The following is a 27,857-nucleotide window of genomic DNA, read 5'->3' as shown; positions in this document are numbered from 1 at the left end:
TATGTTGGAGAGTAATGTCTAGATCATATGGTTTTGTATGAGAGTGTTCTTTAAATGTTTGAAGTATCTGATGAAGTAGATCTGTGGGAAGCACCTTGCATTGTTTAACCACCCATGTTTTTCTGGCCTACTAGCTTGTTTAAAAGATGAGAACACAGATGCAGCTTTTATCTTCACTGCTGAGATTTTTTTTACATCTTTCTCCTCCTTCTTTTCCCCTTGCCTCTCTGTTTCTTTTTAAATAGAGTTTCATCGGTAGCCCAGGCTGGCTTCCAACTCTGGATCCTGCTGCCCCAGCTTTGGAGTGCTGGGATTGCAAGCTTTCTGTTCAGCAGCCTCGTGGGGCTTAGGTTTCCTTCTCTGTTGTATCACTCCCCCACAGAGGTCTTAGGGTCATCCTGACACTTCAGCCATGTCTTTGAGAGGCAAATCTTATTTCCTGAACCCTAGTTTACCCATTACTGGGAAAGGAATTGCCATGTTCTTGTAGAGTGGTTAGCTAAGGAGCGGCAGTTGTTACTTGCTGTTGAACTTCCTGTATTGGTTTTCAGCATGGGCCCCTCATGAAACTACTGTGAACTTCTGGTCCTGCCTCATCTTAGCACATAACTTGTACAAGGTTTGGCAAGGATCCATTTTGAGACCGCATCTAATCTGTTGTCCTGAATGGCTTTGAATTCCTACAGTCCTCTTGACTCAACCTGCTAAGAACTGGGTCCAGGCATCTGTTGCCGCCCTCAGCTTTATCTTGTTTTCTTAGCTGCTATATCCTTAATGCCTGGTTAGTGTAGAAGCTTGCTAACTTTAAGAGCCGTAGACGTTTTGAGTGTAGGCTAGTAGATAAAGAGTTAAGCCGTGTGCACTCTTTCTTTTTGGGTTATTTGCAGAAGTACCTTTATGGAATAGTAAAATTTGATATAACCCTGACTAATATTCCACATGTGGAATGACCATAAATTCCAGAAGCTGTTACCGTGAACAGCTTTTAGGCGTGTGTCTGGGGGAAGTAGGGATAGTTAGTATTTTTTTTTTTTTAAGAGATGTATTTTCTTTTATCTGTATTGGTGTTTGCCTGCATGTCTGTCTCTGCACCAAATGCACGCTTAGAACATGTGCATGGAAGTCAAAAAGAAGGTGTGGGATTACCTAGTCTTGGAGTTACTGATGGACTAGGGACACTATGTGGGTAGTAGGGATCAAACCTGGGTTCCTTGAAAAGCAACCAGTGCTTTTAACCACTGAGCCATCCCTCCAGCACCAGTATTTTAATTTTATTATTTCATTTGTGTGTGTGTCGGTGTAAAGTGTGTATGTACACATGAGTGCAGGTGCCTGCAGGGGTCAAAAGAATTGGAACCCCTGGAGGTGGAGCTCCATGCTGTGAGCCACCCAATAAAGCTGCTTGGAATAGAGCTCTGGTTCTCTGGGAGAGCGCTGGTGCTCCTAACCACTGAACCATCTCTCCAGCCCCAGAAGAATTATTTTAGCTTGAGAAAACCCAATATACAGAAATCATTTTTGTAAATTTAATTTTAAAAACCAGCCTGGAATTTTCCTCAGAATCGTGCTTTCTTCCTACAGCAACACTAGCACTCCAGTTGACTGTGGTGCGTGAATGCAATCACCTCTTCCTTATAGCCTGCTTTTTACTACTGACAAGAGGTCAATTTTTTTTTCTGTAATGTGTGTACATACTGTTAGCTCTAACACTGATTGCTAAGTGGTTAACAATAAATTGATTTCAGTTTAACTAAGGGTTCTTCAGGAAAGCAATGGTCTGCATGAGAAAAATGTTCATTACCTTTAATCCTAGACACACACATAAATTAGTAAGCTTCCCCTGCCGATGCCGCATGAATCATACAGATTGAAAAGAGCCGCGCGCCTCTCACTTTATACTGATTGTCACCAGAGCTGACTCTTTAGGGTGACCTTGCAGAACTAATCCTTCATAAGAAAACAAACTTTCCCTCCAGGGAGACTATGAATTAGGTAATTTAGAACTGATGAAAGGTACTTCCAAGTGGATTCTTAAAATTTTATACCGTTTGTTAGTAGTTCTGTCTTCCCTCTGTGCTTGTTAATTTTATGCTTGACACATATGTCTTCACTTAAGCAGCTGATTCTCTACAGGTTCCAGGTACGTGTCGCCTGGTAACTGTCACCTTCACCCTTTAAATGGCTTTTATTGCAGCGGAAGTTTCTGAGGGTCTCAGTAGTTGTGCTTTTCTGACTTTGCTTCCTGTTTAGCTCAGAATCTTGTGCTTACATTCATCATTTGCATTATTTGAAAACTGTCAGGGGTTGTCTACTCTGTGAGATGGTTGTATATAAATTATGCCAACATGAAATGTCTCTGAAATCTCTCAAATGTTTTGTTTCAACAAAAAGCCATATATCAAACCGAATTTTGGAATTTGAAGTTAGTCTCCAACCTAAAGTGACTGGTGGTTTAATCGAAGGGGGCATCAATTTGGAGCTTGACGTGAGATTGATCAGGAATTGTGCTTTCAAAGGCAAATAAGATTTAATTCCTTTTATAGCTGATAAAATATTGGACACTGTTTTCAGGATGTTAGAGTGAAATTCACTTCCCCTCTGGGACCTCAGATGGTAGTGGGAGCCTTAGGGAAAGGCTAGACTTTGAATGAATGGTGCTCTTCCTTTGGCTCTTTGAATGTAGAAGGCAGAGCTATGCAGGGCTGGCAGCCTTGCAGAGAAAGACTGGTCTTTGTAGTTTACATAGAGAAGAAGCACTAACGAAGTTGATCAATGATTTCTGTTTTATGTAAAATATTTTTGGTTTGCTATTATAAAGTTATTAGCCTCTCATCCCCTTACCCATTTGAACAAATCTTTGAAATGTTTTAAGGGTATAATAAACATAAGAAGCCTACTACATTCTCTTTAAATCTATTTGCGTAGGAGAGATTTCTTGAAAATCGCTTAAAACAAATGTGGTTGTTTCCTGCCTAAGGAATTTCATTGTAGAACATACCTTTAACACTAACTGGGAGAATTCAGTCAAATGTGACAGCTGTGTAAAGATTTCTATTACTCAATTTGAATATGCCACTTTTTCAGCTCCTTCCCACTGCTTTAACGACTTCACTTTTTCTTGAAAATGTACAATTCAAGCAATAACTTTTAGTTAACAATCCAAGGATTTTATTTTTTCCATTTAATTTATTTGTTTTATGGGGTTGGATATTTTGCCTGCATGTATGTCTGTGTACCTTGAGCATGCTGGTGCCAAAGGAAGTCAGAAGAGGACATCCTTTCTCCCGGAACTAGAGTTATATATGGCTATGAGCTGCCACATAGGTGCTGGGAATTGAATCATATCATTTACAAGAGGGGCTAGTGCTCTTAATTGCTGAGCCATCTCTCCAGCCCCATCTACAAGTTTTATTAATGCTTGTTTACAGTCGCCCATTCTTTCAAGTGTGTTTGTGATTTTGCTTTTTATGTGCTAGTAAAAATTCTTGGTTAGGTTTTAGAAAGATTCTTGCATCTGTGTGAGGGGCTTGTGTTTTACTTTAATTATTGACATAATACATTAGTGTTCTCTGCTTGAAAGATTCTCCTTGCTAACCTATTCCTCTCCATTTGGCCCATTCAATAACACTGTTGTTTAGCAAATTGCAAAACTCAAACAAACAAACAAACAAAAACCCAACCTCTTTTCTTCTCCATGCATTTGTTGACACTCCTGTCACCTTGAAATAAGGTGAGAAGTCTCACATTTGACAAAGTGGCATGAGTTCATTGAAGCATCAAGGAACAGAGGAGTTACTTTATGATTCCATTTCAGATTCTCGAAAGTTTGGCTTTGCTTTCTCACATACTCCTCAGGTTTTCTACTGTGGGTTGTACAAAATGTCAAATATCCCAGGAAAATACTTTTCATAGACTCCAAGAAAGGTCGAAGAGTCATCGTTAATTGGCCATAATAAAAGAAATTATAGGCGTTTATTCCACTGACATTACCTAATGTGAATGGTCCCAAGTATAAAAACCAAAACAACTGAAAGATAATTAATTAGCTTTGCACTGTTAGATGGGGAGGTTTGCAAGATACTATTACCACATTTGTTCAGGTCCTTATTTTTTCCCATTTTGTAAAAATTTTAGGAATGTCTATCGATTAGAATGAAATAATAAATAATAGTTTACTTCTTTCTTATTTTACATATTTGAACATTATTGTCAAACAGAAAAGAAATACGTTTCTTTTTACTCCAGCCCTGAGAACATGGGACTTCTTGATCCTGCAACCAGTGATGGGAGAGTTATCTTTTTCCTGCCTTGGGAGAAGATGACTATTGCTGGCACTACCGATTCACCAACAGACATCACTAGCCATCCTATTCCTTCGGAAGAAGACATCAACTTTATCTTGAATGAAGTGCGGAACTACTTAAGTTGTGATGTTGAAGGTAACATAAATGTTCCTGCAATGTTTCTTCCATCTTTGGTATCTCCCAGACTTTTCCAGACCTTTCTTGCCATCAACTTGAAACATCACCATACCTTCCATACTATAATGTTTAACTTTCTCCCCTCCCCTCCCCTCCCCTCCCTCCCCTCCCTCCCCCCTCCCCCCTTCCCTTCCCTTCCCTTCCCTTCCCTTCCCTTCCCTTCCCTTCCCTTCCCTTCCCTTCCCTTCCCTTCCCTTCTTCCCTTCCCTCCCCTCCCCTTCCCTAGCCTTCCCTAGCCTTCCTTAGCCTTCCCTTTCATTCAATCCCCTTCCTTTCTGTGCCTTCCCCTCCCCTCCTCCCCTCCCCCTCTCCTCCATCAATTGCTAATTAAGAAAATGCTCTACAGGCTTGCCTATAGCCCAGCTTTATGGAGGCATCTTCTCATTTGCGATTCCCTCCTCTCAGATGATTCTAGCTTGTGTCAAGTTGACATACAACTAGGTAGGATAACCTAGAACACCATGTATCTATCCCCCTTCCCATTTTATCTCTGGCTATTGCCCAGTTTTATACCTGTTCCTCTCCCTACTCCCAGACAGAGTATTATTGGTAGCCCAGGCATGCTTTGAACTCATAACCATCCTCCTGTCTCAGTTTCTCTAGTGGAATTATAGGAGTATGCTATCATGTCTGATTCAACTGTGCCATTTCATACTTAGACAGTTGGAAGTGGCCCTTAAATGGCCTCTTCGTTTGCATCTAAACCCTCCCTTTCCACGTATTCTTTGGTCTAATTGGTTCTATTATTTATCCTTACCAATTGAGGCCATATACTTTTAAGCCCTTGTCCCTTTGTTTTAGTAATGACTTCTTCTGAACCGTCCTTCGTACCATCACCACATCTCATCTTGGTATAAATATTTATACTTCAGAATTCAGCGGTCTCTCAGGGGCAGTGGTCATCCTGCTAGCATATGGTGACTGTATGAGCTAGTCTAAGATGTGTTCTTGGAGCTCCCCATGGGAAGGAGTCTTCATCTACAAAGATTGTTAGCTAATTTTTGTCTGGATGCAGCTCACTAGCATTTATGAAGCCTTCTTCCCTTGTAGGACTGTTCCATTGTGTGATCATGTATTTTCGAACACATCGAACACATCAAAGAGCTTTAGAGAAGGGTTCAGATTACTGTTTTAATTTAATTGATTTCTTTGTATTGTATATTATTAGTTCCTCCTAATTTAAAGTAATATACATTATGATTCTACTCTGAATAGAATCTCTTTGGATAGTTGCAGCAATAGTAGACACTTTTATTTATTAAATAAATAATTAATTTTCTCAGCCAGTATCTATGTTCAACACATATTACCTGGAGGCAGCCTTGCTTTCTTTAACATCTCCATTTACGTATCTTAAACCTTTTTTGTAATTTAAACTTGATACTTTGCTTTTGTCCATTGTAGATCTGGATGGAGCTTAGATGTCTGGCCATGATTGCATTTCAATATAATAATGATATTCTTTGTTGTTTTGTATTTGTTGTATATAAAGTTTGTCGAGAACAGAATTACAGATGTGCTCTAAGATGGTGAGAACAAAGTATAGAATGAATTCAAGAGTAGAGACAAGAGTATGGACACTTTCTTGAGCCTTCCTGTGTAAATGCAGTAAGGACAAGAAGCCCTGCTGCTCACTGTGCTGGAGGCAGCAGTGGATCCAGGGTGAATGAGAAAGTAGGCTCCAGATAGGAGCCTTGGCATTTTTACTCTACCTATAAGTAGAGAGAAGATTTGGCCATTCCTGCTTGGACTCTAGAGTCCTCTTCAAATCCCTTATCCTGTGGTGATCAGGGAAGTGGAGAAACAAAGACTACTTTCTTAATTCTAATGTTTACAAAAGTGGCAGAATACAACTGAGCAGGCTTTTCTCTTGGTGGCATGGGCACCATCTTGATGAGACTTGGTGTCTATTAGGTTTAGTTTCCAGGAGGTGACAGCTTGTCAGCTGTATGCATCTTTCCTCTTAAATTTATACTTTAAAAGTTTAATTAGGAGTAGCTCTTCATGGTTTCTGTGCTTTCTTGTTTTTAGTTGACTGGACTCCCCTATTTGAGACGTCACACTTAGACTGGTAAAGGGGATTAGCGGAAGCTCACTGTAGCTTACGGTAAAGATTTTCATAGTTGTGGACTTTCTTTAGCTATTTTGGTGGAGTCCCATATCCTCTTATGTACTAATAAAATGTGAAAGACGCAAGCGTTGTCACTCTCCAGTCACTTTTTGAAATGTTCACCCCTTTGTCCCTTTGTGCTATCTTTCCTAGCTCTTTTGTCATTGAGGACCATGCTGTGTGTGTTAGACCACTTCCTAGGCAAGCATGTTGGCAGTCTTTCCCTCTGCTTCTAAGAGAGATGTAATTCCTGCATTTGTTGAAGCTGAGTGATAGGGACTTTTTTGCCCCTCATAGCTTGTACAGTACTTTGGTTAGTGGTTCTGGATTATACAGTATGATATGGGGTCCAGTACAGAGTGGATTAACTTTCTCTGTTCATTTCAAGGAAGCTGTCAGACACCTTTATGATGATGTGTGTTTGTATATGGTGTGTGTGTGTGTGTGTGTGTGTGTGTGTGTAGGACAAGTATGGAGGGTAGAGGACCACTTGGTTAAGTTTTTTCTCTCTCTCTCTCTTTATGTGGGTTGTAGGGACCGAACTCAGATTCCCCGGCTTGCACAGCAATTTGCCTTTGCCCTCTGACCCATCTTGCTAGCTCAGAGCTGCAGTTTTAAGATGTTTTACATTCATTGAGGTTGATATAATCATATGAAAAGGTTTCATTAAATGAATAAGTAAGTTCTGAGGCTCCTCAAATGGCTCTAACCTTAAAGGAGTGAGGGAGAAGAAAAGTGTCAAATTCTATCACTCCATGGTGATCACAGCCACTGCTGAGCTTCTGCAGGATGCCTGGAAACGTTTCTGCAGGGCGGTTCACCTGTTTGGAATAAGTCTATGTCTTTCTTTACAGTTTAGAAAGCTTTCCATTCACAGGCTGAAATTTCTAGATTGCTTGTTTGTTCTTTGTTGAAATGGGTAATTGTTAGTTCTGCTGCGCATGTTGAGTTGGGAAGGAAAATGATCTTTTGAGAAATGTATCATTAAGTTACTGTGTGGTTAATCAGAGGGATGCCGAGGTGGGTGCCGAGCTACAACCGCGGCGGACTGAGAAACAGAAGACGTGCTCGGCGCTTCCTCCAAGCGCACAGCGTTTGGGATGCTTCTCGAGGCAGCCTCTACACTTGCACACGGGCTTGCACATGTGCAATTAGTTGTGTTTATAGATGGCCTGTTATTCAATTAACAGCCGAGCTGGCCATATCAACTCACTGCAGACCTGCCTTTTCCCTGCCAGAGATTGTACTAGGGTTATCAACTTACACAGGCTTGGCTGTCTTCCAGCTGTTTAATTAGAGTGTCATGCGCCTTGCTTTTTCTAGTTTCATTAGTTTATAAATGTAATATGGTATCTTATTTCTGTGATTAACACTTCATTCCAGCAGGTTAAACACGCTGGTGGAGTATTGATTTCTGACACTGTTTCCCTGTATTCACTTAGATGTTTTCATATCGTTCTCTCAGATTCCTTTTTTTTCTTCTCTTCAAAGTGGCAAGCATGAGAAAGAACGCCCCGAAATACACACCTAAATAACTAATGCTAAGCAGAATCACACATTTAGTCTTCATTGTCACTTCCTCTGGCCTTCATTTTCTATTAATTTTAAAACAAATACTTGTCTGCCCAGGATGTGAGAGGAAAAGTATTAATTATAATATGAAACAATCGCATTGATATTATTCTTTTTAGGAGCTGTGATAAGTTCTGTTCACCTTTCCTAGTTCTACTTTATTCTTTTTTTTTTTTTTTTTTTTCCGAGACAGGGTTTCTCTGTGGTTTTGGAGCCGGTCCTGGAGCTAGCTCTTGTAGACCAGGCTGGTCTCGAACTCACAGAGATCCGCCTGCCTCTGCCTCCCAAGTGCTGGGATTAAAGGCGTGCGCCACCACCGCCCGGCTACTTTATTCTTTAGATCATAACGAAAACTGAACCAAGTGGTGGTTTATTGAAGACATAATAGAAAGGAATTTGACAGTGTCTCACTATGTAGCACTGGCTGGAAATTTCTATATAGACCAAGCTGATTTCCAACTCAGAGACCTGCCTACTTCTGTCTCCTGAGTGCTGGATTTAAAAGTGTACAGCACTGCTCCCAGTTATTTATTTATTTATTTATAGCCAGGATCTCATTTTGTAGCCCAAGCTAGTCTTGAACTCAAGGTAGTTCTGTCTCAACCTCCCAAGTACAGAGATACCATGCTTTAGACACCACTCTGGGCTGCCCAGAGAACCGTTCAGTATTCCAGCAACTGTCCATGGCACAACATTTAAGATACTGAGAGATCTTAGAATCTCTAGTGCTAAAGACAAGTAACATTACAAGAGATGAGAGAGTCATTTTATGAGGATTAAAGCACTTTACACTGTTTATGTTGAAAAATTTTAAGACCTGTAGAACTCTGTGAAGCTGGGTTACCCCTAGGCCACAGGAATCTCAGGATCACACCTATTTGAGAAAATGCGTGGCTCACAGATACTGGAGTGATAATCAGGGAGTCTGCATAAAACTGACCTAGACTGTCTACATAGGATTGTATAGCTTGGTGTTCTTGTGGGACTCCTGCCAGTGGGGCTGAGGACAGTCTCTGTCTTTTTTGCTAGCTTTGGGGACCTTTTCCCTCCTACCAGGTTGCCTGTTCTGCTTAAACAAAAGGGTTTTGCTTAGTCTTATTGTAACTTGTTATGCTATGTTTGGTTGATATTCCTGGGAGGCCTGCCATTTTCTGAAGGGAAAAGGAGGAATGGATCTAGGGGAGAGGAGAGGTGGAGGGGAGGGACTCGGAGGAGAGAAGGGAGGGGAGACTGCAGTCAGGATGTAATACATGAGAGAAGAATAAATAAATGAAGTAAAAACAAAAAGATACAAGCACCATAGGATCTGGGGCCAGAGTCCTAGCATGAGGTCCTATGTGGCGTCTGGTTGAGCAGACTGAAGCTGTAGGCTTCCTCGGCAGCTCACTATGTCCTTGCTTCCCTTGTTGCGGCAGAACTGTTGGACATGCATTCCCTCTTTCAGAGTAGAGTCATTTTAAGACTGGCCCTTAATCAACTACATTAAAATATGGTAGCCCTACTTTATTTGAATTAATCTTTACCAGAAAGCTGGCTTGCATTTGAAACAGGATCTACATAGTTGCTGCCGGCCTGAAACTTAAGATATGTCGGCTGGCCTCTCTATAGCTTGTATTAATCCTCTTGCTTCAACTTCCTGAGTAAGGGTTACAGGTTCCTGCCTTGATGGTAGATACCACTGACCTGTGTTCCTCACCTCAATAACAAATGCTTTTCGGCAGTTAAATGATTTTTTTGGTATCAGTAGTAGTATTTTGCCAGAGATAAGAAAGAATTATTTTATAGCTTCTTGAATATTGCTTTTATTCCTTACAATACAAGTATGACATAGCTCCTGGGCAGAGCCAGTAGGCCCATCTCTGGGTCAATTACAGAGGTTAACATTGAGAAAAGACCAGAGCAAAGAAGTTGTCAGCAGTCGAGGAACACATCATATTGAGGAATAAAGCCATAAAGAACCAAGTTTGATGCTGTACACCATAAAAGGATGTTTGTTCAGGATGTGTTTGTTACTCATGATAGTTGGTTAAGGAGAATAATCCCCAGTGCTTGAGGATCAGTGGGTGAAGAGGCTGGGACTAACAACTGTCTTTCACAGAGTTGGGCTTGCTGCAGCTGCTCCTAGGTGAGTGGATTGGAGGGCTACAGGGTTTCCTAATGAAGATCTTTGCAATTCTTGAGGAAAGAGCTAGGTTGTAGAAGGGAATGCAACAATTTATAAACGTCTTATTTTCTCTTGATGGTAATCTTTTTGTCCCTATTGGGGTTGGTGACACTGACTTCTGTGACTTACTCTTTGACAACTTTGCTTGTGAGTTTCAGGTCCTTTGTTCCCTTAAGCAAATTATCTTTGGGTCACAGAATTCCTACACTCATAGTTAGTTGTTACATCTCTGGTTTCTTTCTCTGATCTTACCTGTGCCTCTGGTTCTACTTAATGCTTTCCTCTGCATTCATACTTTTGTTTCCATGTTTTTGGTTCCTGCCAGTGAGAAGAGGGGATGTCCTGGCAGCATGGAGCGGCATTCGTCCCCTTGTCATCGATCCCAAGTCTGCAGACACTCAGTCTATCTCCCGAAATCATGTTGTCGATGTCAGTGAGAGTGGCCTCATCACAATAGCAGGTATTGGGGGGGGGGGGGAGGCTGACTTACTCTTTTACTCTGATGAACAAGTATTTTTTATTTATTTATTTATTTATTTATTTATTTATTTTTGTTTTTTTGGTTTTTCGAGACAGGGTTTCTCTGTAGCTTTGGAGCCTGTCCTGGAACTCCCTTTGTAGACCAGGCTGGCATCGAACTCACAGAGATTCGTCTGCCTCTGCCTCCCGAGTGCTGGGATTAAAGGCGTGCGCCACCACTGCCCGGCTAAGTATTTTATTTTTATGATTCCTGGTAGAACCTTTTTGCCCAATTTCTTGCCAAGAGGTGGCCATTGTTATTATTAGCAAATGGTTAATTATAAGAAAAATTCAGAATGCCAACCTAACAGCTTACCAATGTCTTGGTAGGTGGGAAGTGGACGACGTATCGCTCTATGGCAGAAGACACTGTGAATGCAGCTATCAAGGTCCACAACTTGAAAGCAGGCCCCAGTAGGACAGTTGGGCTGTTCCTTCAAGGAGGCAAAGATTGGAGCCCCACACTCTACATCAGGCTTGTCCAGGACTACGGGCTTGAGAGTGAGGTTCGTGGGCACTGCCACACTACCTTGCTTTCATGTTGCCGAGATCATATTCAGTGGCCAGGGTGTGACCTCTCTGATTTAGAGGGACCCTTTGCTGTGCTTATTATTACTCTTGGCTCTGCAAAAGAAAACAAGAAAAAAAAAATGATCCAGCTTTATGATAGTTGCCTAAAAAGCGATGCACATTTGGTTTCTTTTTGAAATCTGCTATTTATTTGCGTTGTTTCAAGTGTACAAATTTCCCCCAACTTCTTCGTGTCATGAGTGTGAGAAGGGCTGCTGCTCTTCAGGACCAAAGTGAAGCTGAAGCTCCATCCGTCACTGATCATGGATGCTGAGTCAGTGCTGGTCTAAGCATTCCAAACCCAAGTGGTTTCCTCCCACAGAGTCTGAACCTAATTTTCCCTAAGGACTATTATTTACAGACCGTGAGAAAACTGTCAGCCTAAGGATGTAGCGTTTTGTTCTGTGCCTTAAAGGAGCGACACCCAGAGTGCCTGTCTAATGCGGTCTTCTTCCTGTAGGTGGCACAGCATCTTGCCACCACCTACGGTGACAAGGCTTTCGAGGTGGCCAAAATGGCAAGTGTGACTGGAAAACGGTGGCCTGTTGTGGGAGTGCGTCTTGTGTCAGAGTTTCCGTACATCGAAGCAGAGGTATGCGATGGTCACAGGAGCGTCCTGTGTGCTTGTGATCTGCCCCTTATGTCTGTTTGTCCTACCTCTACCAGTTAGGTACTGCTAACACGTCAGCCAAAACCTGGAGTCAAGTGTCTGCCTTTCCCAGACATTTAATAGTGAGAATAGTTTGAGTGTGAATTCCAGAGTTTGTTTAGAGAACCACAATTCTGTAAATCTGGTTGTCCCAGAAACTGTAGCTCTTTAAGTTCATGTCCCTTCCATCTTGACTGGTTCCTTGTCCTCCTGCTTTGATAATTTCTCAGAGATTTGTCTCGGCTTCCTTTCTGATACTATGAAACCAGACACCAAGCTTTGTGTATTTGTAATTCATTGTGCTTGAAATCATAGTGTCCAGTCAGCTCCACTTGTTGATCTCTAAGGCAGAAACCTTTACAGCTTGATGAGTTGAAACTGACTTTTCTGTCCTCATCCTTTGCATATTTAGCCAGGTGAATAAACGTTTTCATTACGTGTTGGCAAAGGGAAGTGATGCAGTTTGCATGTCCGTGCCTCCTCCTATTTAGGAAGAAGACATTCACTCTTACTCAACTCACCCCATTTTCTAGCCTACTGTGGTAGGCAAAGGGAGGGCCCACACGCACCACAAGAGTGTCTGTGTCTAATAGAGAACCAGAACAGCTAGAGAAAAAGATCAGCTTTTCTCAAAGCATTTTTTAAAATGTAAAACTTTACTATTTTAAAAGAAAGGGTCAAGCTAGCAATTTTTCTTTTATTTAGGTAAAATACGGGATCAAGGAATATGCCTGCACTGCGGTTGACATGATTTCACGTCGCACCCGCCTGGCCTTTCTCAATGTCCAGGCTGCAGAGGAAGCCCTGCCCAGAATTGTTGAATTAATGGGCAGAGAATTGAACTGGAGTGAGTCTAAGAAACAGGTAATGTATAAAACCTTTGCAACCACTGTCCCGCTTATAAACGTGTAAGAGGTTGGTCTGTTTGTAAAAGGCTTGCATAACTGTTGATGGTTTTAGGTTTCCTGCTCACTTCTGTATTATACATACCTAATATTTTCTTAAGAAAATGAGAAGATATTATATTAGTTTCGCTGTTGCAGAAATCCAGAGAACGCCTTTTAATCCCTGGTCATAATTCCTGGGAAAGAAAGATACAAACAATGGTTGGGTGCCTTTTCTAGGTCTCATTGAAAACATTCTTAGGACATAATCAGTGGAGTTTCTGTTCTGGATAATCCATTGATAAAAGTAGTGGTTTCACTGCCTGAAAGATGAGAGAGACCTTTACAATCTGAAGAGCAATCAAAATAGCATTTGATGTCTTATATTTATTACCAAATTAAAAAAATAATTCCAGTGATGCTTGGATATGCATGAGGGCATAAAAACATACACACATACATATATACATAACTCCCCCACCCTCCCACAAACAGCACACACACACACACGCACGCACACACCTGGGCTTATGGTAATACACAGAAAATCTTCTCCCTTCTCTGTGTCCTCCTCCTAATTATCCCACACTATTTTCATATTCAAAGGAATACACTTTAGTTACAAACACTAAAAAAATATTTTCTTCATTTCCTGGGTCCTGTTCTTCCTTTAGCTGAATCTGTGCAGCTTTTTGCAATATGTCCTTGATTAACGCTGGACAAATTCATTGAGGATATCCACACTGCATGACATGATACACATGTCAGCTTTCCATGCTTACTGTATTTGGCGAGGTAGTCGCCTTTCGCAAGTTGATTCAACTCTTCCTTTTGAATTGTTTGTTGGGAGAGAGAGTGTTTGCAATGTAGTCCAGACTGGCTTTGAGGGCTCCATCCTGCTTTTACCCCTGAGGTGCTAGGAGAGTAGGGGTGTCCACAATGCCTGGCTTGAACAACTTTTTTATACTCAGGAGAAATATTTCTTTTGAGTCACTTCATAGCTCCTTTAAGTACTGTCCCTAGAGACTTCTCTACATCATAATAGCTCATTGCCCCTCAGCTGCTCAGGTCTCAACTTTAGCATCATACTTTGTAGTTTCACTCAGATCCCATCTAAAGCCACTCAGACAATCTTACCATAATCATCTTCAGATCATGGTTGAGTCTCCCCTTTCTTATCGCATTCATTATTGTCACCTTGATGCAGACTACTGGTGTCTCTCATGATCATTGTCCTGGCATCTCTCCAAGGAAGCCAGTCTTCCCATCTTAACAACTTTGGGGATTTTGAGAAAATATAACCCAGACTTATCAATTGGATATGTTCAGAGTTCTTAGCTGAATGTACATTTTAAATTGACTTTTGACCTATTAGATATATTTTGATATATTAGATATGGTGATGAAAGGACTTAATGCTGGTAGGTGAGGAAGGTGTCTCTGAGTTTTGCCTAGGAACACTTTAAAACTGGAGCAATAAGGAGGGATAGAGGAGAAATAGAACGTAGTAGCTGCTGATGTTGGGGGAGGTGTAAGAGGATTTAGGGAGTTGTGTATCAGAGGGTAACAGTACGTTAGGACTGCTATAACAGAAATGCTGCCCATGGGTGCTTTGAATAGCAAACATTTATTTCTCAAATTCACTTCTTCACTTTCTAACATGAAACCCAAGGTCAAGACCCCAGCAGGTCTAACCACCTTTTATCGTTCATGGATGGGATGCTCCTTGGGATATTCACACGTGTAGTGAGTGAACGTTATTGAGCATCTTGTCACGTGTTGATAATGCAGACAGGATTGGGCTTTTAGCCTAAACTTCAAGTCTAACCTACAATCTATTAGGATGTAGATTCCTAAACTGGGAGATTGGGTGAAAGGGTAGCTTTAATGGCTTGACTTTATTATGTTCTTCAAAGGCACAGTGGCCCTCTGTCTTTAAAATTCTACTGTAGTGGTTCTTCTGAAGTGAACTGATGGTAGAAATCTCTGAAGAGCGCCTCAATGACCTCATTGTGTCTGTGTGAAGAGCAGGCCTGCCCTTGGACTGCTAATGCAGTCTCCACTGGGTAGCTCAGGCTGACCTGGAACTCATTATTCTACTACCTGTAAGACTGTAGTTGAGGAAGCAGACCCAGTTCCTCCAAGTAGTAAACTATAGAGCTGGGTTTGAAGCCTGTTCCCCAATCCCCTCCCGCTGTCTCAGAACTGGCGTATAACACCTCCTGTTTCTGAGACTTGGCTCTTCATAGAGACAACACAAAATGCCACTGTCTTATCATTTTTCTGTGTAGAAGAATCTGAGATTTGTTCTCATAAAAATTATAGTTGTAATGATTAGATAAAAACATATTTTGTGCTAGGAGGTAGGAAAGAGAAAATTCTAAAAACCTGTTATTCTTAACATTTCCAGGTAAACTGAGATTTGACTTTATTCCAAACCTTATGAGTAGACAGACATTTTTAGGGACACTCCTAATTTCCTTAAAGTAGCAAAAACTAAAGAGCTAAAGACACTCACCAGCGTGTGAGGTACGGGAGCTTAATGAGAAGAGTGGACAGTCTGGAGAGCACAGAGGAGAGGGGAAGCGCGAGTGAAAAGGTTAGAAAGTTGTCCTTCTGAGAAAAGGTTAAAAGCTTTGGGATTATTTAACCTGCAAAAGCGAAAGAGGAACAGGGTGATAAATAACTCTGCGCAGATGAATTGTGTTGTTTCTACAGTCAATACCTAATGAGTGACCCGTATACTGAATGTGGTGCCAGATAGTTTAGGGGATAATGAATAGCTCATAGTTTCAAGGACCTTGAACTCTAACTGGGTGGATAAAACCCATGCATCTCTCAGAAATGCATGTGTGTTTTCAAAGTTTACAGATATGCTTAGAGACGTCATTCTTGGGGACTGCAGGTCAGCTGACGGGAAGGATAGAGTAGGTAGGACAGCACTGTCTGGTGAGTTAGGGAGTGACTGAACAGTAACGGACGTGAAGCCAAGTGCCCTTGCCAAACTGTATATGCCAGGGGATGAATTAATGTGTGCGAGACGATGACAACATGGCCAAGCAGGGGAGATTTCGCGTTAAGTAAACCAAAGAAACGTAGTTCAGATGATTTGGAACTTTTGAGATGCTATGTGTTTTGTGAGTTCCAACAGAAATTTCCTTGGAGCCCTCAGACTAAACTTGCTTTCAGGGCGGGCTGAGCAGGAAAGGGCACGGGCCTTACTTAGAACATATTTAATGCTGTCCACAGAGAAAGGTAGATATTGTAATTTTCATATGAGGTACATTTTTATTTTTATTGTGAGACTCTAGATTTCAAATTTAAAACAGAATGCATAGTCAGATAGGAAGCGACTCTCCATAAGTTTCATTCCAGTCAGGGAATGCAATACCAGTTTCAAAATGCAGAAAGCAAAATATGTTTTCATGATCTAGGAATGCTCTTCATATTGATCCAGACTGATTTTCCAAATTATGTTCATTAAGTTTGATATCATTTAGCAAGAATTGTGTGCTATGGGAGGTTAATAAGGGGTCACCAAGGAAAAAATGTTTCATATATGTCATTTTCATATTAGAGTAAGGATTATTAGATCAGGAAAATTCTATAGAGGCGATACATAGGGACTCCATAGGGTATTTCATACAGCCCCATAAGTGTTTGCCACACTAGTAGTTTTATAACTAAATCGCTAGTTTTGACCTCTGAAGAGGTCTGTGATAGCAGGTTGTAAGTACTCTGTCCCTTTGACCTGGTCTTTGGTTCCAGCATGTCCATTCTCTTCTTTGGTTCAGCATGTCCATCCTATTTCCATACAGTGCTGATGCTGTGCTTCTTTGGTATGCCAGTAAGCAGAGGAGTGATTTTTTTGATGACAAAATGAAATAGCCAAAAGTGTACTAGGAATTTTTCTGTAGAAACAAATGGTAAACCTTGTGCTAGGTTAGGCTAACTTCATTTATTTAAGCTAGGTTTGCCAGGGCTTAGCAATATAGCACACATGAAAAAAGCAAGAGAAGAGAGTGTTGACTGTGACTGCCAATCAGTTGACAGTGGACCACCATTGTCCCCTACTCTAATGTATTCTTTAGTTGTGTTAACGTAGGTCATGTAACTAGAGAGGTGGAACTGCTTGCTGCTCCCCTCTAGGTACTTGCCACATCCCTGCAGAAACATGTTTTGTTCTAACTGTTGGATTATGTAACAGAATTTGTGGTCTGGAAGAAAACATCCAACATGGTGTAGAGCTTTGAAGTCATGCTTCTGCTGAAGCTTTTGTCTAGATAATCTCTATAAAGAGAAAAGTCATTGATGCTGCTTTCAGTATGTAACCTGTGATAGAGAAACATGTCAGGTTGGCTCTACCTAGCAAAGGCTTGGCCATCCCAAGCAAGTTGAAGGAGTTGGAAAGAGGTATATTGCATCTCAACATCAAATGTCTTAATAGGCACACCATCCTTTCATGAGCCACTTTGAGTAAAGTTAAGTCCTACTGTAGTGTGATTTAGACAGGTTCCTCACTTCTGTTTGTGCAGGGAGCTACATTGTGACCTGGATGGGAAGATTTCTTCTTTCTTAAAAATATCATGATTATTTGATGGAGTGTGGATAAATTTTACAAGCAATGAGGCAATATGAATTGATTAAGAGATTACATTTGAGCAAGGCTCAGAGGCAGCATGTCCAAGGACATGAATGTTAGAATAGTTTTTAGTAGATGGCTGGAAACAATTGATTAAAAAAAAACATTTTTAAACCACAACTGGTGCATTTTCTTGTGTGAAGAGAGAAGTCTGTCATTGGAGATAGAGACTTCATGTTTAATTTAACCATACAGATGTTGATGTAGATACATCTTTTTTTAATTCAGCGTTATGCAGCGTTCATGATGTTTTTGATGTTATTTCTTTTGCTGCATCTGGTTCTGAAGAAAAAGGCAGTAGGAAAAGAATAATCTTAAAACCAGTTTTTCTTCCTAAGAAAATAGAGTACCAAGCCTGGTTACTACCATCGTCTACACAGTGGCTTAGCTTCCTATGCCTCACTTCATGGGCATTTGAGTTCACATTCAGTATTTGGGGCCTGCTGAGTTTGTAGTGTGGTTTGATGTAAAGTTGGGAATTTAAGGTATCCATTTGCTTTTGCATGACAACATGTCAGTGGCTTAGGCTGTAGAGATGACTCAGCTATTTAGGGGACTTGGAGCTCTTGCAGAACACACCCACACCCACTTTGGGCAGGCAGCTCACAACTGTGTAACTCTAGCCCTAGGGAATCTGATGCCCTCTTGTGGACACCATGGGCACCCCACACTTGCGCCTACCCACACACACATAGAGACATAATTAAAATATAATGAAAATATCTTGAAATCTATTTCAATTGCTTAACACAGCCATAAGTTTTTGTTTGTTTGTTTGTTTGTTTGTTTTTGTGGCATGTTCTCTCTATGTAGTCCTTGCTATCCTGGAACTCCATATGTAGGCCACGATGTCCTCAAACTCAGAGATTTGCCTGCCTCTGCCCACCCCAACACTGGAATCAAAGGTGTGTCCCTCCACATCCAGCTCAACCCGCATTTGATGTCTTTCCTTCAGATCTAGATTGCCTTGTGTCTGTCTAAGCCATGCTCATTCTCAGGAAACAGGAACAAGAGAGACAGAAAACTAGAATGTCTCTTTTAAAGCTGCCACTCAAAAGGGGAATATCTTGTATCTGTTCCTATTCTATTGGCCAAAGTAAGTCACATGACCAAAGCACATAAAAATGGGATTAAGATCCGGGCGGTGGTGGCGCACGCCTTTAATCCCAGCACTTGGGAGGCAGAGGCAGGCGGATCTCTGTGAGTTCGAGGCCAGCCTGGTCTACAGAGCTAGTTCCAGGACAGGCTCCAAAGCCACAGAGAAACCCTGTCTCGAAAAACCAAAAAAAAAAAAAAAAAAAAAAAAAAAAATGGGATTAAGAAATACATGCAAGGGGGAGGAGTGTGCATGTGTGTGCATTTATACGTGTGAGAAAAGAGATTTGCATACGTATACACTATACTATAGTCGCCTGAGGTAGTTAGATGTGACAGTAATGAAATGGAAGCTAATGGCAGCGCATGTGCAGTAGCGACTTGGGATACTGGAAGCAGTGGGAATGACTGTGGAGACTGTGGCTGTCCAAAGCCCCTAAGAGAACTTCCACATAACTGACCACAGACACAGCAAGTCGTGTGCGCGCACTGGGGGTTCAAGCCCTGTCTGTTTCACTCTTCTTCTGTTTCATTGTCATCACGCTGTAGGAGTTTGATCTTGTAGAATTTGGTAGTCAATAGCATACGAGAGTACACACCGTAAAAGGAACAACAGAGCTATCGCATGTAGAACAGGCATCCTTATATTGTGGGGAAGCAAACACAGGTGGACACATGCTCTATGACATGGAAGAAAAGATGAACCAAGCCCAGGGCCCCCCAGCTGGTCCCTGGAACCAGAGGGCAGGAAGAATCAGGCACACGCAGTTGGGCATACTGGGTGTGTAAGGTTACAGCAGTGTTTTGGATCTGTGTTAGACTGTGTCTTAAGTTGCTCAAGAAGGAATGGTAGTGCTACATTGAAACTGGATGCTGGTTCAGTGAGAATCAGTTTCTGACAGTAAAAGAGAAAGAGAGAAATATCAGTAGCTCCTATAAATCTGTGAACTCTGTGTACGTGTTTTCTTTTTCAGGAAGAACTTGAAATAGCCACAAAGTTTCTGTATTATGAAATGGGCTCTAAATCTCGATCAGAACAGCTCACAGATCGTTCTGAAATCAGCCTGCTGCCTTCAGACATTGATAGGTACTTCTAATAGCTCTTCCTCCTTCTTCTGCTCCTCTTCCATATCCTTGTCCTCTTTTTTTCCCTCTTTTATGTAAATCTGTTTCCATTATTCAATGTTGTGTTGCAGGTACACCAAGAGATTTCATAAGTTTGATGAAGACGAGAAGGGCTTTATTACAATTGTTGATGTTCAGCGTGTACTAGAGGTAATACATGTTTATTTTCATTATCAGCTTCAGGTATAGATGGATAAAGATAATATTTATTAGCATTTTTCACAAGCCATCTTTAAACTCTTGGACAGTCTAGTCACATTAGAAGAAGGCTACACATTACTTTTAGCTAAACCTCATTATTCTGTGATTTTCTGTCTAGAATATCAATGTGCAAATGGATGAAAACACACTACACGAAATTCTCAATGAAGTAGATTTGAACAAGAACGGGCAAGTTGAACTCAATGAATTTCTGCAGGTGAGTTGTGATGGGACAGATAGATGTTTTTGTGTTTGCTCCTGCTTGTCACTGTCGTAAGATGCAATTCTTCAACCTCCCAATTAGTCACTGCATCCTGAAAATGTAGCCAGCAACAGTGGACCTGTCTGCCCTCAAGGATGAGGCTCTGTTCATGCCTGCTCGTTTTCCTCCTGTTTATAGGAAGTGTCAGTTTTATTGGCTAATTTAGATTAAATCCAAGTTCATTGTGGCTTACAGAATTGTACAAGAACTATGCTTTTTAAAGACTGATGCCATGGAGTATGAGTGCTGGACCATTGCCACACTGAGAGGCGACATATATCCAGTGTGGAAAGTCATTGTTATTTTTTCTTTAATGGGAGAGATTACAACCTTTGGTTTTATTCATTAAAGAATCATGTTCACTTAAGAATATAATTATTCACTTGTTACATTTTGAAGAGCCAGAAAAGCAAATGAGAAGAAACATCAAGATGGCAAATTTAAACATTTCTATTTCTGACGTTTAAGTAACCAAAGTTTCAAATGTTCAGTCATTATAGCCATGAAGGAAATATGTTTTGTTACTATAACTTCACACTCGATGCTCTACATTACCCCTTATAGTTCTGTAAAGGAAAGATATTGAACACTATCCCTAGCTTTCCATAGGTCTCCAGTCATTTGAAGAATGTGTTGGTTTCTAGACAGCCAGGTTGTTCTCTGTAGCGTTTCTTGGGCAGGTCTTTCAAATGAATGCCAGGTCTGGCTTGCGCCATGGCAATGATGAATGCTGAACATGAAATAAATTAATGCTGGGATTTTGGTCAATGTCAACCCTTTCTTCACTGTGTCAAGTTAAACAAACAAGATGAAGGCAAAGGAAATGGTAAGTGTCTCTCCAGAGATGAGCCGCAGATAAGAGCATTGTGGAATCTAAATGCAGAGCATTTGCACAGCTTGTGTCCAGCATCACAAAAAGAATGTTTAGTTCTTTAACTTACGGTCTCACTACATGCAAATTTTAAATTGAATTTGAGATTTATGGTTAGGAATTAGAAAATATCTAATGCCTCTTTTGTATAATTTTTCTGGGGTATATTTTATTGTCTAAGAATTTTAGAAAACTCTTCTTCAAAGGAATAGCTATACTTCGTTTCCTGTGTTTTGTAAACAATCAACAGCATTTAGACTTTAAAAAACCCAGGGTTTTAGAGACAATGAGAATCTAATTTAATGGATAACTTGTGTGGCTTGGGTTTTAAGTAGATTTCTTGACGGTAGTAGAGTTAAACACATAGAAAATAATTTAAACCACCTGCAGGTTTTCGTCTAGAGTTCTTAAATAATTGAGTATTTCCTGTCCAGTTCTAAATGAAAGCAACCATTCATGCCTTCAATAAGTACACAGCATAACTTCCAGCTTATGAAACACTGGCGCCTTTTCTCATGAAATCTATTCAAACCTAGATATTTTTTCTTGTAGTATGGTTTTCAGATATACGTAATACTTGATGGAAAATTTTTAGTTGGTTGAGGTTGGTACAAGAAACCCAATTGGTGGCTGAGAGAGATGCCTATATCTGACCATTGCTACCTCTGCTAAATTCCAAAGATCTTCCAGAATCAGAAAGCAGTAAACAGAAAATTGTAAATATTTCTCAGATGTAAAGTATGTTTTCACATTTGATTGTTGATGAAATATTGAAACATTTACCCTGTTAAGGGTTTGCTTTTGAATATGGGTATGCAGTTTCAATCATTGTGATGGGGGGGGGTCACGATGGAGAGTGCCTGGTTGCAGGACTGTGTTTCCCATCTGGGCTTAATGACACTTGTGCTTGTAGAAGTCGGTCTCTCGTAAGCAGTTGCTAGGGAAGCAGCTTTTAATAAGGTTAGGAGATTCAGATCCAACCCCTGGGCAGCTGCCCTGGATTCCCATGAGGAGGATGTTTTTTAAAATGCGTCTCCCTAGGCTAAAACCCTAACTCTGAAATGATTTAAATATTTTATATGTATCATTTTAAATATAACTAACTCTACTGAGTACATTTTTTTTTAATAGGAGAAACTAGATCAAAAAAAGCCAATATTAATTCCACATGGTTGTGAAGGAGGGGCTGCACCTTATACTGAGAATTGGAAGGTGCTTTCCAGATTAAAGTCCCTTGCCTGCTCTCTGCATGCAGTTTCAGAGCTAATACTGATTTTATCCATTGGATAAAAATGAATTAGCTACAATCTAGGTGGTGGAGTAATTTCATCCTTAGGGCAGGCCTGTCAGTCCATTTTTAATGACTCATAAATAATTTGTTTAAAAAGACTAAGAAAATTGGATTTTAAAAGACTTGAAGTTGGCCAGGTGGTGGTGGTGCACGCCTTTAATCCCAGCACTTGAGAGGCAGAGGCAGGCGGATCTCTGTGAGTTGGAGGCCAGCCTGGTCTACAAGAGTAGTTCCAGGACAGGTCCCAAAGCTACAAAGAAACCTTATTTCAGAGAGAGAGAGAGAGAGAGAGAGAGAGAGAGAGAGAGAGAGAGAGAGAGAGAAGAGAAGAGAAGAGAAGAGAAGAGAAGAGAAGAGAAGAGAAGAGAAGAGAGGAGAGAGAGAGACGGGAGAGAGGAGAGAGAGAAGAGAAGAGAAGAGAAGAGAAGAGAAGAGAAGAGAAGAGAAGAGAAGAGAAGAGAAGAGAAGAGAAGAGAGGAGAGAGAGAGACGGGAGAGAGGAGAGAGAGAGACGGGAGAGAGGAGAGAGAGAGGAGAGGGAGAGGGAGAAGGAGAGAGGAGAGAGGGAGAGGAGAGAGGAGAGAGGGAGAGGGGAGAGAGAGGAGAGGGAGAGAGGAGAGAGGGGAGAGAGAGGAGAGAGGGAGAGAGGGAGAGAGGAGAGAGAGGAGAGAGAGGAGAGAGGGAGAGAGAGGAGAGGAGAGAGGGAGAGAGGAGAGAGGAGAGAAGAGCCAGACTGAGACTTGAAGTTGTCAAGTATAGTAACACTGATAAAAATCATAATTAAATGTAGGAGGTCATGGTTTGTCTTTGCTCTATCCCTGAGATTGAGATTCCTAAAAGATTTAAATATAGAATCCAAGATCCAAGTGACCCAAATAGCACATTATGGCCTAAGGTGCTCCTTAAGGGTAGCCTGATCTACTTAGCTGGTGCTGTCTTTGTCAGCAGTGTGAAACATTGCCTCCCTTCACCTCTTTTTGAACTGTTGGAAAGGTTGGGCGTGTGCTCGGGATGTGATGGAACCCTTCCTTGTGCCTCTGCCTGGTGGTAATGTGTCGGTGCTAAGAAGAGGGACCTGATGTGAGCTGGCCTGCTTGCTGAGTGTGTTCTCTATCTTGTTTCAAAGCTGATGAGTGCAATTCAGAAAGGAAGGGTGTCTGGAAGCCGACTTGCCATCCTGATGAAAACCGCTGAAGAGAACTTGGACCGAAGAGTTCCAATTCCTGTGGATCGTAGTTGTGGAGGATTGTGAGTCTGACCAGTAAATCCACAGCCAACAAGCATAGGACAGCCAGCAGCATGCACCAAGCAGAGATGACTCACACCGCTCTAAAATAGTGGCTATGGTAGCGTGTTTAAAACAACAACAACAACAAAAAACACTGGAAAACATTCCAAAACTTTGAAGATGTTGGTAAATTTGCCAACTTAATTTGCCAATCCTTTGTTTTTGTTATTCAGTCTAGCTTCTAAAAAGTGCTTTTCTCATTTTTAGAGCACACTGATTTAATGTGTTGTATCCATTTTGTAACCTGTTAGACTTGACACTCTGCCTTTTCATTCATTCATTCATTCATTCATTCATTCACATCAGTTTGGGAGGCAGACTCCACAAGCTTGAAAAGAAGCTAGAAAATGTGAGCACGCAGAGCTCTAGAGCTTGAACTTGTAGATAGCATTATGGTTTTCTTAGAAAAGCGTTTGACCTGTTGACATAATCATGTTTGGGGAGACTTCTCAACCCTTTCCTGCTACCTCCCCTTCCAAATAATCCTGCACACTTTCCTGTCTAGAATAACACTGGCTAATCTGGAGAGGGAAGACAAAGTTTAGATGTGGTTAAGATTTGGTTACATTTCTAAAAGAAAAAGTCTGAAAGCTTCCAGCAGCACAGGAGTGAGATAAAGACAGCACTGGCGTTTGCCGGGAGGTACAGTGATAGCTGCTTCTCAACAGTTCATTTTCCCCAGGCACTGCTGGCTTTCTTTGACTATTATAGTTGCCAGAAAAAAAAATCCTTGCTTTTTTTACTTTAAAACCAGCATTTGAGTGGCAAGTTGGATATAATGGGATGAGACCAATCTTTCCATTTCTTATGGGAGTAATGATAAAACACAGTTTTCAATCCCACAAGTCCTGAATCTTGCAGCGGGTGGTAACGTCGGACCTGTTCTTCTTGGGTGGGCAGTGGTGGTAGTATTTGCAAAGAGATAATACAAAAGAATGGGGCAGACTTCAGTTAACTTGAATTATAACATTAAAATAAGACATACCACTTTAATATCCAAGGACAATCTGCTTGCCAAAGCCTTTCTCTTTGTGTACTCACTGGGAAAAAAAAAAAAACTCTCATTCTATCAAAAATAAAAAAATAAAATAAATCAAAGAAAGACACCTCCCCGCACACACAAATAAAAAACAAAACTGAGTGTGCATTGAATTCAACAAATAAAACACTGAATAGAGATGCCAGGTGGAAGATACTTCTGCTATATTCTGTTGGCATTATAACTAGTAATCTTAATATTTATTAATTGTGCTCCCTTTTCTGAAGCTGCCAATGATGGTTTTCTGTGCATAAGAGAAGATGCAGCCCTTGGTTCATACTTCTCTCTCAGCAGGCTGGGGCAGGCTATGTGAACTGGTACATAAAGCACCTTCGTGCTACTATTTCTGCCTATGCAAACATGTTTTTCTGCCTCGTTCAGTATGGGTTATGAGTCTGCATATCATAATATAAACTGGAAAGTTCACCTACCTAAGCCCCCCCGCCCCAAATATGCAGAAACTGCAAGGAGAGACAGCTCAACTCATTTTATTATTAAATGAAGTTTAGATACTTCCATTTCTGCAGGATAACCTGACACAGAGCAAGTGACGTCACAGCAGGTGTCGCTGAAGTTTTTCTTTCAAAGTGTTAATATTTTACACTGTTCTTAAATTATTTTTTAATAAATAGAAGCACGTGGCTTTGTGATTGTTTTTCTATCATGACAGTTAAGTTCACTTTATACCTCATGACAGTTAAGTTGGCAGAAAAGCTGTCCTTTAAGACATCCCCCCCAAAAAAAGGTACCCCAAATGATATATCACAATACTCTACATCTGTACTCCCCTCCTCTCTTTTCTTCTTCTCTCTTTCTAGTTAGATCAAGATAACGATGGCTTGTGTCACCCCTGATTCTCTTACAGTAGGGACTGGGCTTAGAATGTGACTTGCTCAGGCCGATCTGTGTTTGGAAAGCAGGTCTTGTTTGTACATGCTTTGCTATGGATGAAGTTCCTTTAAGGACAAAGAGAAGTGCACTTTTCTTCATTTGCGCTTATCTGCTTTGGCTTAAAAATCTGCTCGTTCTAAGACATGCTCCTTCACCAATCCCAGAGACTCATTCCTTGTGGAAATGGCATCGCTGTGAGGAAAGCACCCCAGCGTTTCCCTAGGAGTGTCTCATTAAGCCTGGACAGCTAAGCAAAGGAGAAAGGAAATAGGGGAACAAGCCCCTTTAAAACTCATTCAGAAAATGAAACATATTTTTTCCTTTTCATATAGCCTTGGTATTTGTTGATTCTGTTCCGGTGTGGGAGTGGGTGAGTGGGGATTACCTTTTATTATCAAGTGATTTATTTCAAGAGCCTCTGAGGGGATTCAGGTGAAGGAACCGCATCTGTGCTGGAGGGCTGCATACTCCTTTAACTAGCCTCCTCCTCGGTGGTAATAACAGTGATAAGGCTGGATTACGTGTTTAGCTAAGGTTGTCTGTCTCACATCCATCATGCTGCGTATTCCTGCTTTCGGTCTGTTCCCACCGAGGGTAACTTCCGATTTCTGCCATCGAGTGCATGCTTTGTATTCTGCCTTCGTTTACGGCTTGATTTTGGTCTATTTCAAAATATGTACGACAAAAATGTTCCTTCTGATTTTTAACTCAGTACAGCGTAGGGATTGTCATTGATTTTTTTCTTTCCCTCTTTTTTATTTGTTTGTTAAAAGGTCTTTTGCATATGAATGTAATCACGTATTGACGTTGCTGATGCTGTAAACTCTCACTGCATTTGACTCTAGGGAGTGAAAAAGCCCTACTGTGTTTTCAAAGGCTATCAAGTCTTAGTCCAGCCCTGGAGAGGACCTCCTCCCTCACTGCATGCCTTTACACTGTCACACTTTTATGTATTGTGTTTGGGTTATCGTTCTAGACTGGACTGTTAAATGCTGTGTTTGAGGCTGGGTTGTCATTTTTATAACTGTCTTGGTATTTTATCACCATTATTTATTACTTTTGATATACAGAATGAGCCGCATGCATTTATAGAGCAATAAGAAGATGTATTTAATGTGCCTTGTTTTTAACTGAGTAAGAGCCCAAAGCATGAATCAATAAAAGCTGATTAAAATGGTCCATTTGCTGGCATTTCTGTGTTGCTTGTGGTCAGACAAATAACTTTAATCATTGTTGAAGTTTTTAAAAGTTTGAAAATATTTTCAGAAACTGTATTTTAAATGACACCCATTAATTATTTTACATTAGAATTTTGTAACTTTATCTTAAGTGAAGTGTCTGTAGACAGATATTATTTTATGTGACTACCAAATTATTTGTTAATTTGTCGCTTCGGTTTTACGTGGCCCTAGTCTGCATTTATTCCATTACAACTCAATAGAATTCCTTCCCACCCACCCCCATAGGCCAGAACCTCTCAGCTTTTACGTTTCCAGGCATGCTGATGAATTTTATCATAACTAAAATCAATAGAAATGAATGGAAAAGATTACATAATCCATTTTGATCATCTTACATGTCAAGTTAGTGCAGGGTTGCCAAGCGTTGATAAATGCTCTGACAGAAAAAAATGCTATATATTTTCATTGTCAGTAAGTCAGTAGAGCTGTTATCAGTTTAATACTGGCCCAATTTTATAATGCCCACGTTATTTTATAGGTTTTAATTTGCACACGTACAGGGAGTGCTTTCTCCATTTGCAGCTTAGAAGTGCTACTTCCAGGCTGAGCGTGCTCAGAGGCATTTGTGAGTCCCTTACAGTCCTTCAAAACTATATCCCGAGAGAAGGTTCCTTCCCAGACAGACATGCAACAGTACATCTGGAAAAAAAAATACATAGCAGTTCAAAATGTTTTCCATTGATCCAGCTTATGCAATTTGAGGAGACTTAACTAAAATTTGTCAAAATATTGCTCATAGTTTTCAAAACTATGCAAAATGGATGGTTACTTTCAAAAGAAGGAAGCACGAGAGTGGCCTCAGTATTCTGCAGTGTTTGTCAACAGGACATGGTCTCTGGTGTCAGACCGCATCTGTCGACACGTGACTTAGGAAGGAAAGGAGGAGCAACAGGAGCTTTATGTTGGTCTGGCCCCTCATAATGAGACAGTTCTGTATGAAGGCAGAAATGATGAGCTTTTTAT

General features: G+C 40.9%; 1 protein-coding gene across 3 annotated transcripts in view; it reads left to right on the top strand.

Annotated features, from left to right (window-relative positions):
• Gpd2 (glycerol-3-phosphate dehydrogenase 2) overlaps positions 1–26,832 on the top strand; it is a 136,353-nt gene extending 109,521 nt beyond the window's left edge. For 2 of the 3 annotated variants that reach the window (XM_057755213.1, XM_057755212.1), the window contains exons 9-17: positions 4,246–4,439; positions 10,653–10,787; positions 11,177–11,352; positions 11,877–12,008; positions 12,771–12,929; positions 19,661–19,773; positions 19,883–19,961; positions 20,131–20,229; positions 23,562–26,832. In XM_057755213.1, the coding sequence (XP_057611196.1) occupies positions 4,246–4,439; positions 10,653–10,787; positions 11,177–11,352; positions 11,877–12,008; positions 12,771–12,929; positions 19,661–19,773; positions 19,883–19,961; positions 20,131–20,229; positions 23,562–23,687 (1,213 nt within the window). In that variant the 3' untranslated portion in view covers positions 23,688–26,832. The remainder of the gene's footprint in view (positions 1–4,245; positions 4,440–10,652; positions 10,788–11,176; positions 11,353–11,876; positions 12,009–12,770; positions 12,930–19,660; positions 19,774–19,882; positions 19,962–20,130; positions 20,230–23,561) is intronic. The other variant, XM_057755214.1, reaches the window with a different exon arrangement.
• Positions 26,833–27,857: the final 1,025 nt, after the last annotated feature.

The sequence above is a fragment of the Chionomys nivalis genome, chromosome 22, assembly GCF_950005125.1.
Source record: "Chionomys nivalis chromosome 22, mChiNiv1.1, whole genome shotgun sequence".
Taxonomy (NCBI): domain Eukaryota; kingdom Metazoa; phylum Chordata; class Mammalia; order Rodentia; family Cricetidae; genus Chionomys; species Chionomys nivalis.
This window is presented reverse-complemented; position numbering and strand designations above follow the sequence as displayed.